The sequence below is a fragment of the Halichoerus grypus genome, chromosome 2 (genome assembly GCF_964656455.1).
Source record: "Halichoerus grypus chromosome 2, mHalGry1.hap1.1, whole genome shotgun sequence".
Taxonomy (NCBI): domain Eukaryota; kingdom Metazoa; phylum Chordata; class Mammalia; order Carnivora; family Phocidae; genus Halichoerus; species Halichoerus grypus.
In genome coordinates this window covers 164,397,323-164,413,004 of record NC_135713.1, presented here as the reverse complement: position 1 = coordinate 164,413,004, position 15,682 = coordinate 164,397,323, and the positions used below count along the sequence as shown (strand labels likewise).

General features: G+C 38.9%; 1 protein-coding gene across 3 annotated transcripts in view; it reads right to left on the bottom strand.

Moving 5' to 3' along the window:
- The window catches only part of SMYD4 (SET and MYND domain containing 4), a 50,786-nt gene that overhangs the window by 22,830 nt on the left and 12,274 nt on the right, over nt 1–15,682 (bottom strand). For all 3 annotated transcript variants that reach the window (XM_036091064.2, XM_036091063.2, XM_036091065.2), the window contains exons 3-4: nt 5,920–6,064; nt 343–432 (exon numbers count right to left, since the gene is read on the bottom strand). In XM_036091064.2, coding sequence (XP_035946957.1) covers nt 343–432; nt 5,920–6,064 — 235 coding nt within the window. The remainder of the gene's footprint in view (nt 1–342; nt 433–5,919; nt 6,065–15,682) is intronic.

The following is a 15,682-nucleotide window of genomic DNA, read 5'->3' as shown; positions in this document are numbered from 1 at the left end:
TTGGAACCTGAAGTATTATTAGCAACATATCTCACAGCTGATCTTGACACTGAGAACTGCTGACCCACTGGATATCATCCATGGCCCCGTGCCATGTGCCATGACTCCTATCAACCAGTACTACCCCACGTGATCACGTGATAGGTAAAATGAATCAGGAGAAAGAAAAAAATGCATCAGGAGAAAGAACATATTTGGGAGGATACCAATTTTCTTCCAACTCAACCAGTTGCAGCAGGGCCCAGTTTTAGTGCTCTAAGGTAGGAGCAGAGCTGAAGGTCTAGTCTTCCAGTGAACCCCCTACAGATCCTCTCCAATCACACCAGGCACCCCGATACTCACTTCATACTCATCCAGGTAGAAGAGGGCCGCAGAGCGATTGGCATAACACAGTGAAATGTCTGCACTGTGAGGCCTTGCATGCGATATTCCCTGCAAAACAATGAACCAGTTAAAGGCATAAACGAAAACTGGCATTTTTAAAAATAATTTCTCCACTCAACATGGGGCTGGAACTCATGACCCCAAGATCAAGAGTCACATGCTCTGCCTACTGAGCCAGCCAGGCGCACCGAAAACTAGCATTTTTAAAGTTTTTTGGGGGTGGGGGGATGCCTGGGTGACTCAAGTCGGTTAAGCATTGGCCTTAAGCTCAGGTCATGATCCCAGGGTCCTGGGATCGAGCCCTGCATCCTGCTCAGCGGGGAGCCCGCTTCTCCCTCTGCCTATCACACCCCTGCTTGTGCGCATGCATGCTTCTCTCTCTCTGACAAACAAATAAATATAATCTTTAAAAAAATAAACTTTTTTTTTCAGATAATAAGGGCTATACTATGAAAGATGGTATAAAATTGGTAAAGTTAGTGGATCTCTTTGTGCTTCAGCTTCATTTTTAACTACCTTAGAGCAAAGCTGTGAAGATCAAGTGAGGAAATAAATATCCAAAGCACTTTTAAGACAGCAGCATCAGACACAGCTTCAACCACAAACAATACTGAAGGTAAATGAAAACAGAGGAAAATATTGCAAGCACAATCCAAACATAACAAAGGGTAAGTGGCACAAACAGAAATTCACAGAAGAAACGCTAATGATACTTATTTCTTAGAAAATAGTTATTTGTGGATCACAAAATATATGAAAATGAAAGCACACACAGTTTCCTTTTTTTCTACCACGAAATTGGCAAGGATTAATAATTATCACAAAGGCAGCATCTCAAATCACTGGAGAAAAGATAGGGATTATTCAATATAAGTACTGACAAGTAGGTAGCCACTGAAGACAAATAAAGTTGGCTCTCTATTTATGATAAACCTTTCATTAGGATAAATTCCAAATGGATCAAAATCTTAATGTAAAAAATGAAACTCTCAGAGCACTAGAAGAAACTATAGGAATAATCTAAAGTAATGATGGAGTGAGGAATCCCTTTCTAACTATGATACAAAACCCAGAAGTCATAAGAGCTTAATAAATTTGACTATATAAAACATTTCTTTATAGCAAAAACCAATAAAAGCAATATCAAAAGGCAAACATTGAACTGGAAAAAATATCTGCAATTCATATCACAAGCAAAGGGCTCATTTCTTTACTTTATGATTAGTTCCTACAGATCAATAAGATGATGACCAATAATTCAATAGGAAAATATGCAAATGATAGGAACAGATGGTTCTAATGGGAAATATAAATGGCTCAAAAACATACGAAAAAATGCTCAACTTCATTCGTAATCAGCAAAATGCAAATTAAAACTCTACTGGATCTTGAAAACATTATGCCAAGGGAAATAAACCAGAAACGAAAGGACAAATATTGTATGATTTCACTTGCATGAGGTACCTGGAATTGGCAGTATCACAGAGACAGAAAGTAGAACAGAGGTTGTCTGAGGTGAGGGGGGAGGGAGGTATGGAGAGTTAGTGTTTGTTTAATGGGCACAGAGTTAGGTTGGGTTGATGAGAATGTTGTGGAAATGTATAGTGATGACAGTTGCACAACATTGTGAATGTACTTAATGCCACGGCATTAGATACTTAAACATGGTTAAAATGGAATATTTTATGTAGTGTATATTTTACCATGATAAAAAAAGTTTTCATCTGATAAATTGAAAAAAAAACCTCCAAGATAGTATTTTTTATTTATCAGACTGGCAAAGATAAATAAAACTGATAGCACACTCAGTTGTCAAAGGAGTGGGAAAATGGGTATTCTTACATGTTGCTAGTGGGAGTATAAGTTGGTTTCATGATTATGAAGGGCAAGTTAGCAATATGTATGTGTATTTCATAAACACCCATATCATTTATATCTCCATTATGCCAGCAATTCTTCTTCTAGAATTTATCCTACAGATAGAAGCCTTTACCCTAAAGATATGTGCAAAATAACATGCAAAGTTTTTCAACACAGGGTTGTTTGGAATAGCAAAAGATAGGAAACAACTTAGATCGATTACATATAGATTTATAAGACAGTGGTTAAATAAACTATACATCCATATTACGGAATATCATGTAGCTGTAAGAAAAGAATAAGGAAGCTCTTAATGTACTGATGTAGAATGATCTTCAAGATACTAGTAAGTGAAAAAAGCATGGGGCTGAACAGTGTATATAGAATGTTATTGGGGTGCCTGGGTGGCTCAGTCGTTAAGCGTCTGCCTTCGGCTCAGGTCATGATCTCAGGGTCCTGGGATTGAGCCCTGCATCGGGTTCCCTGCTCCGCGGGAAGCCTGCTTCTCCCTCTCCCACTCCCCCTGCTTGTGTTCCCTCTCTCGCTGTGTCTCTCTCTGTCAAATAAATAAATAAAATCTTTAAAAAAAAAAAAAGAATGTTATTTACATAAAAAGTGTTGTGTGTGCAGGAACGAGAGTATTTGTATTCATTTATATATGCCAAAGTATCTCTGGAAAGATACATTAAAAAAAAGATTTATGTATTTACTTTAGAGAAGAGAGAGAGCATGTGAGCAGGGGGAGGTACAGAAGGAGGTGCAAAGGGAGAGACCGCAGCTGACTCCTTGCTGAGCACTGAGTGAGGAGACTGAGGTGGGGCTTGATCCTAAGACCCTGAAATCAGGACCTTGAGATCATGACCTGAGCTGAAATCAAGAGTCAGAAGCTTAACTGACTGAGCTACCCAGGCGGCCCTGGAAAGATACATTTAACAGTGCTAGCTTCTGGTATTGGGTAAAGAGGTGGCTAGGGGACAGAAGAAATAGACTGTACTGTATATACACTCTTGTACCTTTTGAATTCGAACTATGTAAACACATTTCCTATTCAAACATAAATAGAGGGGCACCTGGGTGGCTCAGATGGATAAGCATCTGCCTTCGGCTCAGGTCATGATCCCAGGGTCCTAGGATCAAGCCCCACATCGGGCTCCGGGCTCAGCAGGAAGTCTGATTCTCCCTCGCCCTCTGCCTCTCCCCCCACTTGTGCTCTCTCCCGCTCTCTCTCAAATAAATAAAATCTTTAAAAACAAATAAATAGATAAAATAATAATAAAATCCTAATAACTAGTATTGTTAAGGATATAGAGAAATGAATATTCCCATACTTTTTTTTTTTTTAAAGATTTTATTTATTTATTTGACAGAGAGAGAGCGAGAAAGCACAAGCAGGGGGAACGGTAGAGGGAGAGGGAGAAGCAGGCTCCTCGCCAAGCGGGGAGCCCGATGTGGGGTGATCCCAGGACCCTGGGATCATGACCTGAGCCGAAGGCAGACGCTTAACCATCTGAGCCACCCAGGCGCCCCAAACATTCCCGTACTTTACTAGAAGGGTTGTTAACTAGTTCTTTCCTAGAGAACAATTCAGCATCAAGTACCAAAGGCCTTAATGAAATACATTCAACTGACCCAGCAATTGCTCTTCTAGGAATTTATCCTAAGAAAACAATCAGATGTGTAAAAATATTTACATAGACGCTCCTTTGTAGCTCTACAATGCCAAGCAATCTGCCAACATTAGATGTTAAATCAAGTATAGTTCTCTGTAATGGAACACTAAGCTAGCTGTAAAAAATCATGTGCTAGTGGAAAATTTAGTAACACGAGAAAATGGTCATAAATTGTTGAGGGAGAAAAGCAGATTACAAAACAGGAAGTGCAGCATTATCCCAATTTTGTAAAAGAAAAACATATTTTTGGAGGAAAAAGTGTCTGGATGGATATAAGCAAAAATGTTAACAGTGCCTATCATTGATTATGGGATTTTTTTACTCCTTATGCTTCTATTTTCCAAGTAAATTACAAAATATAGTACTTTTATAATCAGATAAAAACAACAAATATTATTTTAAAAAAGAAAGAAAATAGCAGCTTTGTAGAAAATTGCAAAGTACCATAATCACCAAAATACTAGCTTCGTGAAATAGGAAGGCTCATCTCCCTCCACATTCAGAGCAAACCTTAATTTTTTGTCTGATTTCACTTTTTACTTGTTTTCCTTTAACAACTTCCCATGGGATCACATTTCTGATGTACATGCATAAAGCTGAAGAGATTAGCTCTGAAAAAGAACTATTAAGCCATTTATTAGTGTATCATTGCATCTAACGAATCATAATTCTCCAGCATTCACTAATGCTTATAGTACTCCACTAAATACTTTATAACATTACAAAGCAGGGCCTTTATCAGTTAGAGAGGCTGTTGTTCCAAGTCTGATAGTTGTTGGAAAACGAATTCCAAACATCAAGTTTAGCCCTGTTGAAGATTCAGAGTAGGGGTACACCCTTCAAATTCACACTCATCCTTTTAATAATCTTCACAGACCTGGTGCAGGGGATTGGTTCATTCTTGCTTTAGGCCCATATTTATCTCTTAAATGTTATGGAAGGAAGTCTCTCAGGGGTCTCGCTTCAGTTTCTACCATGGAAGCAGGACAATAAGGGCAGCAGATTGGTAAAAGTCACTCTTTGTCATCAAAATCTAGTTCAGGGATGCTTAATTTTAAATACAGGCACACCTCATTTTAATGTGCTTTGCGGACACACTATTTTCTTTTCTTTTCTTTCTTTTACAAATTAAAGGCTGTGGCAATCCCGCATCACGCAAGTCTATCACAGCACCACGTAATAGCATTTGCTCATACTGCGTCTCTGTGTCACATTTCGTTAATTCCTGCAATATTTCAAACTGTTCATCATTATTATATTTGTTATAGTGAGCTGGGATAAGTGATGATGACTTGCTGAAAGCTCAGATGGTGGTGGTGTTTTTAGCAATAAAGAATTTTAAATTAAGGTATACAGTTTTTTTAGACATCATGCTATTTGCACACTTAACAGACAACGGTATGGTGTAAACAACTCTTATACACACTGGGAAACCAAAAAATTTACTTGACATGCTTTATTGCGGTAGTCTGGAACCAAACCCACGATATCTCCTAGGTATTTCTGGATCTGTTGACATCCTTCAAAACGGAGTTCAAATAGGCTGTGGCAACTGAGCTTATTTTCCTTTCAGACTTAATCTAAGTCACACTGGTTGTAAACTAACACCGTGGCTAACCAAAAATCGAGGTGCTCTCTAAATTGGGACTATCAAACCAACAGCCTCATCATTCATCAGATAAAAATGGCACGCAATTCAGTGACAGCTGACAGACACGGGCAAGGCAGAGCCAGGGGTCCAATAAGCCTATAGCGCTACAAGGCATCTGAGGGAATTTGAGAAGTTTCTGGGTGGAATCCAGGACATATAATACAAACTACCTGTTGTTTCGGCATATAACCAACAGCAGAATTCTGCCAGTTTTCTTTAACAAATTCAATTCGCAAATGATAAACAAAGCAACCACTGGCTACACAATTCAGCAAGAAGCTTCTATCTTGTGAAGAAATATGCATTGCTAAATTGTTAACATAGCCCCTCCTGCTGAGCTGGGGGGTGCCTTACCTTAGAGTACAGCACTGTGGCTCCCATATAATCCTTCTTCTGAAATTTTTTGTTTCCTTCTTCTCTGTAGAAAGGGGGAGCGTTGGGCTCCTTTCCCACCAGGTAACCTCTAGAGAGACTTTTTAAAAACATCTCATCCTCAGGTCTTCATGAAGAAACAAACAAAAAAGAGCACAGATTTGTTATTTCAAATAACAAGCTCCTAACCACTGAACTTGAAATGGGAGTGAGTAGCTGCAAAACACTGGGACACGTGAGGTTGTCTGGGTCATGTAATGTGAATGGGGGCGGGTGACCTTGCCTAAAATAATGGATTCTTTGCTAATAATTTCCTTTTTTTCCACTCCCTCTCTACCTTTAAAAACCTTCCCTTTTCTGTAGCCTTTTGGAGCTCCCCTCTAGTTGCTAGAAGGGATGCTGCTCAACTTTTTTTAAAAAAAGATTTATCTATTTATTTGAGAGAGAGCGCATGAGCAGAGGGAAGGGGTAGAGGGAGAGGGAGAAGCAGGCTCCCCGCTGATCAAGGAGCCCGATATGGGGCTTGAGCCCAGACCCCTGGGATTACGACCTGAGCGGAAGGCAGATGCTTAACTGACTGAGCCACCCGGGCGCCCCAGGATGCTGCTCAATTTATGAATCAATTAATAAAGCCAACTTGATTTTTAAAATTTACTTGGTTGACTTTTTGATATTTAACAAAGGATATCACACAGCAATTCTTGGTACTATTTTTGCAAGTAATTCTGAAATTATTTTAACTTGAAAAGCTAAAAAAATAAGTATACAAGGCGCCTGGGTGGCTCAGTTGGTTAAGCGACTGCCTTCGGCTCAGGTCATGATCCTGGAGTCCCGGGATCGAGTCCCGCATCGGGCTCCCTGCTCGGCAGGGAGTCTGCTTCTCCCTCTCCCACTCACCCCTCTTGTGCTCTCTCTCTCTCTCACTGTCTCTCTCAAATAAAAAAAAAAAAAAATAAGTATACAAATGCTCTATATTAATAATAAAATTAACAAAGTTGATCTAATACATACACAAATATACACACACACACAGGCAATGGAGACTAAACATTTTTCCCAACAAGGAGAAATAGTATAGAATACCCTAGATTCTCTCTTTGACTGTAAAGCAATAAAGTAAAATATGCATAACGTGAAAACTAAAAATTCTCTTAAGCAACTCTTGGGTCAAAGAAATCAAAATCAAAACTGAAGAATGTTTAGAAAAGTGTATTTCAAATTTTTGTTTACAAAGACCCATAATAAGAAGTATCTTTTAAACTATGATTCAATATGATACATCTCTGTATGTATATATTGAAATTTCACAAAACGTTACTATTATGAGTTAATATCAAATATTTTATCAATATTTAAATACAATATAGAAAAAGTCTCAAATAACACAAAAAGGAAAATTAGAAAAGATTTTATTTAATTTAAAAGATGTATTTGGTGCACCTGGGTGGCTCAGTTGGTTAAGCATCCCAACTCTTGATTTCAGCTCAGGTCATGATCTCAGGGTCCTGGGATCCAGCCCCGCATCGGGCTCTGCATTCAGCAGAGTCTGCTTGTCCCTCCCCCTCTGCTCCTCCCCCCCACTGGTGCTCTCTCTTTAAAATAAATAAATAAAATCTTAAAAAAGTGTGCTTGCCTGTTCTAAATTTATTCCAGTCTAAGACATTATGAGGACTATGCCCCATGCATATCTGGTACCCCATAGAGCCTGTTCTTTTTTCTGTTTTGTTTTGAATTAGGTTAACCCTGAAAATCCTAGTTCAAACAAAAAGACTGTGGTGAATAAGAACAGCAAAATTCTTCTTGCCTAACAATGGATATTCTTTATCTTAATCCAAAATGATGATAAATTCAATGTTGTGTAATTGTTCTTTAGGGCAATTAAGAACTAAGCTGCAATAATTCATTCTTTTCTTCAGGCACCAAGTAAACTCAGTAATTGATTCAAAGTTTTGAAAAGCAAATGGATGTTCTATCTTTTTTTTTTTTAAAGATTTTATTTTATTTATTTGAGAGAGAAAGAGAGAATGAGAGAGAGAGAGCATGGGCGGGGGAGGGTCAGAGGGAGAAGCAGACTCCCTGCCGAGCAGGGAGCCTGATGTGGGACTCAATCCCGGGACTCCAGGATCATGACCTGAGCCGAAGGCAGTCGCTTAACCAACTGAGCCACCCAGGCGCCCCTATCTTTTTTTTTAATATCAAATTTTCTTCTGGAATAGTATGATAAAAATTTGAGGAAGTAAGATAAAATAATTTTTCTAATTTTTTTATGGTGGTAAAATACACACTACAAAATTTACATTTTACCCATTTTTTAAGTGTACAGTTCAGTAACATTAAGTACATTTATAATGTTGTACAATCATCACCACCATCCATTTCCAGAACTTTGTCACCATCCCAAACTGAAATTCTGTACTCATTAAAAGATAACTCCCCACTGCTCCTTCTCCCTTCTCCTTAGCCCCTGGTAACCTCTATTCTATGTTCTGTCTCTATGAATTTGTCTATTCTAGGTACTTCAGATAAGTGGAATCATATAATATTTATCCTTTTATGCCTGGCTTATTTCACTTAGCATACTATTCCAAGATTCATCCATGTTGTAGCATGTACCAGAATTTCATCTCCTTTTATGGATGCATAATATTCTATTGTATGTATATACCAAATTTTGTTGATCCATTCATCTGTGGACGGACATTTGGGTTGTTTCCATTTTTGGCTGTTGTGAAAAATACTGCCATGAACACTGGTGTGCAAATATCTGTTCAAGTTCTGTTTTCAATTTTTTGAGGTATAAATGCAAAAGTGGGGTTGCTGGATCATATAGTTAATTCTAGTTTTATTTATTTATTTTTTTAAAGATTTTATTTACTTATTTGAGAGAGAGAGAGCACCAGCTGGGGGAGAGGCAGAGGGAGAAGCAGACTCCCCACTGAGCAGGGAGCCCAACGTGGGGCTCTATCCCAGAACCCTGGGATCATGACCCAAGCTGAAGACAGACAATTAACCAACTGAGCCACCTAGGCGCCCCTCTAGTTCTAATTTTTTGAGGAATTATACTGTTCTCCATAGTGGCTATACCACTTTACATTCCCACCAGCAATGCACAAAGGCTCCAGTTTCTCCACATCCTCACCGACACGTGCTATTTTCTGTTTGTTTTCCCTAGTAGCCATCCTAATGAATGTGAGGTGCTATCTCACTGTAGTTTTGATTTGCATTTCCCTAGTGATTGGTGATTTCAAGAGCACCTTTTCATGTGCTTGTTGGCCATTTATATATCCTCTTTGGAGAAATGTCTATTCAAGTCCTTTGCCCATTTTTTAAAGGTTTTTTTTTTTATTATTTATTCATTTGAGAGAGAGAGAGAGTGAGTGAGAGCACAAGCAGTGGGGAGGGTCAAAAGGAGAGGGAGAATCAGACTCCCCGCTGAACAAGGTGCCCAATGTGAGGCTTGATCCCAGGACTCCGGATCATGACCTGAACTGGAGGCAGACGCTTAACCGACTGAGCCACCCAGGTGCCCCTTTTGCCCATTTTTAATCAGGTTGTTCTCTTGCTGTTGAGTCTAAGAGTTTTCTATAAATTCTAAATATTAATCCCTTATCAGATACGTGATTTGCCAATATTTTCTCCCATTCTGTGGGTTGCCTTTTTTAAAAATCTTTTTTATTTTTGTTTATTTTTTTTAGTAATCTCTCTGCCTAATGTGGGGCTTGAACTTACGACCCTGACATCAAGAGTTGCATGCTCTACAGTCAGGTGCCTCTCTGTGTGTTGCCTTTTTACTCCGTTGATACTATCTTTTTATGCACAAAGTGCTTTAATTTTCACAAAGTCCAATTTGTCTATTTTTTTTTTTGTTGCCAGTGTCTTTGGTGTTATATCCAAGAAAATATTGCCAGCCGATGTCGTAAGTCTTTTTTTTTCCTTTTTTTTCAATGTCGTAAGTTTTACCTTAGGTTTTCTTCTAAAAGTCTTATAGTTTTAGCTCTGAAGTTTAAGTCCTTGGGCTATTCTGAGTTAGCTTTTGTATATGGTATAAGGTAAGGGTCCAACTTCATTCTTTTCACGTGGATTCTAATTAGGGAGCAGACAGAAAGAACCAAGTTTCTTTTTCCAGTCTTGCCTTTTCTCTCTAGACCCCTACAGAGGGAAAGCCTCTCAGGGAGTCAACTGGCAAAGCATCAAGTTCCAGCCTCAGCACAGAGTACAGAAGATTGTACTGAGAAACAATAGCTTATTAACTCCCATACATCCATGTTTTTTCCTGAACCATTTGAAGGTGAGTACAATCATCATGAAAGTTCACCTCTAAGCATTTCAGTAGGCCTCTGCAAGAATAAGAATGTTTTATATCTTCATATCACATACTATCATTATCAGACCTGAAAAAAATTAACACTAATTCAAATATTTAAATTAAAATTTCCCAATTACTCCTAAAATATCTTTTATGTTCTTCCATTTGCCCCAACCTGATCCAGGATCAAAGTTTTGTTTTGTTTAGTATTTTATTTATTTTAGAGATAGAGTAAGTGGGGGGAAGAGCAGAGGGAGAGGGACAAGCAGACTCTGCTGAGCACAGAGCCCGATGTGGGGCTCGATCCTAGTGAATAAGGAAAGGGTTAAGGTACAGGCAGGGAGAGGTAGGGGGCCCTGGCTGGGCTCTGAAACTATTCCTGGCAGGCAGAAGCCCTAAGCCAGAGTGAACAAGAGATAAAGAAACAGATCACCTGGCCTCCGATGTTAGGGAGTATTTTTCTTTGGTGGTTACAGTGTAATCATAGAAAATAACCAAACCTCAAAGAATTAAGTCATTAAGGGTGTTACCAATAGTCCTTGCTCAAACCAAGAGGGCACAAGAATCTCAAGGCCACAAGCTTCCCAGTCAGTTCTCAATAAAAGACTGACACTAAAAACCCTCAGTGGCAATCCATTCGGGACCCGTCTCACTCTAGAGAGCTTCTTCTTTGCTTTCTGCTCTCACCTTCACTTAATAAACTTTCACTTTACTTCACCCTTTTGTGTCCGCAAGATTCATTCTTTGACTCTGTGACACAAGAACCCTGCAATCCTGTGACACTAGGACCCTGAGATCACGACCTGAGCTGAAATCAAGAGTCCATCACTCAACCGACTGAGCCACCCAGGCACCCCAAGGATCAAAGTTTTAATGTACTACATTTAGTTGTTATTTCTCTTCAGTCTCTTGAGATAGTCCAGTAATTTTTTTGTTTTTCATGACTGACTTTTTCGAAGACTCAAGGCCAGGAAATGTTCCACACTCTGGTTTTGTCTCACTGCTTCCTCATGATTTAGATTCAGATTAAACAATTCTTGTCAAGGACACTAGTACATAGTTAAATCTGTATACTTCCTACTGCTTCAAGTCAGGAGACATATAATGTCAAGTAGTCCCCATTGGTGATGCTAAGTTTGGTCATTTGGTTAAAGTGGTGATTGTGGATCTTTCCAATGTAAGTAATCTATGGGCCGTACTTTGAGACCATGTGAATAAACTGTTCCAACGGTCTTTCTTCTTTGAACATCCACTGATGACCATTGCCACAATCAGTTATTATCCTGGGTTATAAAATGGTGATTTTCTAGTTCTATCTATTTCTAAATTTTCAATTGGCATTCTTCTGTAAAGATAAATGCTTCCTCCTTCCTTTCTTTCTTTTACTTATTTATGTCTTTGATAATCACTATACACTTAAAATAATTCAATGTTAGAAACTATTATAATACAGTATATTTTTATGCTCCATTTGTCCTAAATTTGGCCGGTGGGAACCTCTTCAGTTTGGCTCTTATGTTCTTTTTTTATATAAACCCATTAGTCTTTGAGTGCTTCCTTGCTTTCTGGTCCAACAAGGTATGCCAGTTGAATCAGTAGAAAATCAAAACAAACAGGGTGGATAATGAGTCTGTTTAGGATTTCAGGACACTGTGAGATATTAATTGTGGGGGAGAGTCATCTGCCTCAAAAGGTCTTTGATACTGATAAAAGTTACCTATTTTGGGAAAATATTCCTCAAAGATTGTAAATCAGCAAGAAAGAAAAGCATATGCCTGGCTTTAAACTTTAAAGGCCCAATTCATACTTTTATTTAATGGGCATGCATATAGAGATTAGAAGTTTAAATGTTTTGGTCACTTTTGATTATGATTGAATAGTTTTACAAACAAGTCTTCAGAACTAACTTGTTCTAAGTAAAGCAGTTTGGGGATGAAGCAGTGAAAGATACATGGAAAAAATTAAAATGGAGGCAATTATTAACTCCAGGGAAAACAAGAGGTGTACAAGAAGAGAAATGTAATTCGAAGTCTACTTCGTGGTTCATATGAGTAGTATTTACATAGACATTTGCTTAACCAATGTTATATTCTATTGATTATAGTACGTTATAAACTATAATATAGTTAGGAGGATGAGGCAAAAACAAAGTATATACACGTGATTTGGAGTTAAGAGAGCAAAATTTGACATCTAAAGCTAAAAATTCAAAAAACAGCAGTATTAGCATACTGTTTAGAAATATGAAATAAAATACTAGAAAGAACAGTTAAAGCAGCATCCACTGGGGAATAGGAATGGGGAAGAATGAAACAAAGGGTTGCTGTTTTTCTTTATAAGCTTTGAAGTACTATTTGACTTCTTGCACTATGTGTATATTATTGATAAAAAATTCAACTAAAAATGGGAAATATTTCCATTTATTTATTTAATATATTTTTAACGATTTTATTTATTTATTTGTCAGAAAGCAGGGGTAATGTCAGGCAGAGGGAGAAAAAGGCTCCCCGCTGAGCAAGGAGCCTGATGCGGGACTCGATCCCAGGACCCTGGGATCATGAGCTGAGCTGAAGGCAGATGCTTAACCGACTGAGCCACCCAGGCGTCCCTATTTATTTAATTTTTTTGAAAAGAGTTTATTTATTTGTCAGAGCAAGAAGGCGAGTGAGCACAAGCAGGGGGAGTGTCAGGCAGAGGGAGAAGTGGGCTCCCTGCTGAGCAGGGAGCCTGATGCGGGACTCAATCCCAGGACCCTGGGATCATGACCTGAGCCAAAGGCAGCCGCTTAACCAACTGTGCCACCCAGGCATCCCGAAAATATTTCCATTTAATAAGGCACGTGGTTTACATATTTTTACAGGATTTTTCCACTAGCCTTTAAGAATCAAATGATCCCTACATTATAGGAACTATTTCAGAGCATAGAAAAAAATGGGAAGCTCTTCAATACATGCTACAAAGCCACCAAAACCCAGATACCAAGAGTTGACAGAGCACACACGCACACACAAGAACATGTAAGGTAATATAATTAATGAACATATATATAAAATTAAAAATAATATTAGAAAATTGAATCAAGCCATGTGTTAAAAAAAATGATGGATAATACATAGAGTTTATCTCCAAAACAGTTCAACTTCAATAAATCTATAAATGTAAATCCTATAGTAACAGATGAAAAGAGAAAAAGAAAATGACTGTTCCACCCAAAATATATATAAAAATATATATAAAAATAAAGTATCTGGGGGAGCCTGGGTGGCTCAGTCGTTAAGCGTCTGCCTTTGGCTCAGGTCATGATCCCACGGTCCTGGGATTGAGCCCCACATCGGGCTCCCTGCTCAGCGGGAAGCCTGCTTCTCCCTCTCCCACTCCCACTTGCTTGTGTTCCCTCTCTCGCTGTGTCTCTCTCTGTCAAATAAATAAATAAAAATTTTTAGGGGTGCCTGGGTGGCTCAGTCGTTAAGCATCTGCCTTTGGCTCAGGTCATGATCCCAGGGTCCTGGGATTGAGTCCATCAGCAGGGAGCCTGCTTCTCCCTCTCCCACTCCCCCTGCTTATATTCCCTCTCTTGCTGTCTCTCTCTCTGTCAAATAAATAAATAAAATCTTGAAAAAAAAATATATATAAATTAAAAAAAAAATTAAAAATAGGGGCACCTGGGTGGCTCAGTCATTAAGCGTCTGCCTTCAGCTCAGGTCATGATCCCAGGGTCCTGGGATCGAGCCCCGCATCCAGCTCCCTGCTCCGCGGGAAGCCTGCTTCTCCCTCTCCCATTGCCCCTGCTTGTGTTCCCTCTCTCGCTGTGTCTCTCTGTCAAATAAATAAATAAAATCTTAAAAAAAAAAAAAAATTTTTTTTTAAATTTAAAAAGTATCTGATAAAATTCAATACCTACTTATGAGAGAATATAGGCAACTTTCCTTAAACTGAAAAAGGGTATGTACTATAAACCTATGGCAAATGTCCTAAATGGCTGTTACTATTCAATATTGCACTGGAGGTCTAACTAATGTGATGATAATTAAAAGATAAAATAAGAGTAAAAATATTGGAAAAGAGGATTACTATTTGCAGATATAGCTATTTACCTAAAAATTCCAAGTGAATTGGCATAAAAACAACAAAATAATGTGAAAATACAGTTAGGTGGCCAATTATAAGATGAGAAAAAAATTCCTAGCTTTTATTTATACCACCAATCATCAGTTAGAGAATGTAATTGGGGGAGAAAAAGTCTTATTCACAATAATAATGAAAACTTACAATAAGTAAGAATAAATCTAAGTGGGAATGTGCAAGACTTCTACAAAGAAAACAGTAAAACTTTACTTAAGGATATAAAAGAAGCCCTAAAGAAATGACAAGACATACCCTTTACTTGGATGAGGAAATTTAATATTGTAAAGATGTCAAGTCTCCCTAAATGAATCTATAAATCCAACATAATCCCCATCAAAACCCCAACATTTTTTATGGAACCTGACAGGCCTACAAAAGTTACAAGGAGGGGGCGCCTGGGTGGCTCAGTTGGTTAAGCGACTGCCTTCAGCTCAGGTCATGATCCTGGAGTTCCGGGATCGAGTCCCGCATCGGGCTCCCTGCTCGACAGGGAGTCTGCTTCTCCCTCAGACCCTCCCCCCTCTCATGTGCTCTCTTTCTCATTCTCTCTCTCTCAAAAAAAAAAAAAAAAAAAAAAAGTTACAAGGGGGAAATGTACAGAAAATAGCCAAGATATTCTTGAAAAAGAATGAGTATATATGTGTGTGGGAACTTGGCCTTCTATGCTTTCGAGTGCTCCTTCCTTCTACTTCTGGTAATAAAATCTCAGGGAGAAAAACATTTCTTGTGGTTGAAGTAGGGAAGACTCCAATGTGGCAACAGGGTTGAGCATGTGCTATAGGCCTAGCCAATCAGAAAGGCCCTAAACCTTTTTTTTTTTTTTTTAAAGATTTTATTTATTTATTTGAGACAAAGAGAATGAGAGAGAGAGAGCACATGAGAGGGGGGAGGGTCAGAGGGAGAAGCAGGCTCCTTGCCGAGCAGGGAGCCCGATGCGGGATTCGATCCAGGGACTCCAGGATCATGACCTGAGCCGAAGGCAGTCGCTTAACCAACTGAGCCACCCAGGCACCCGGCCCTAAACCTTTTATTGAAAGGATTCACCAGGCAGTCAAAATCAGGTTGACTGGAGTCCAATCCAGACCTTTTCTGCCAAAACTCTCAGGAAAGAGTGCCAAACACTCTTTTCTTGTGGTTTCTTGTGGTTCAGAATGTGCCCAAGGCTACCAGTGTTTATTATGCCCATCAGGTGTAGAGTTTGTCCGAGATATGAAGAGATACAGAGTCTAATGCCATCTGAGGCCCTGGATTCAACGCTGCTTGAAAACAGATCTGCCTTTGGATATCCTAGTTTCATAGTGCATAAATTTCCTA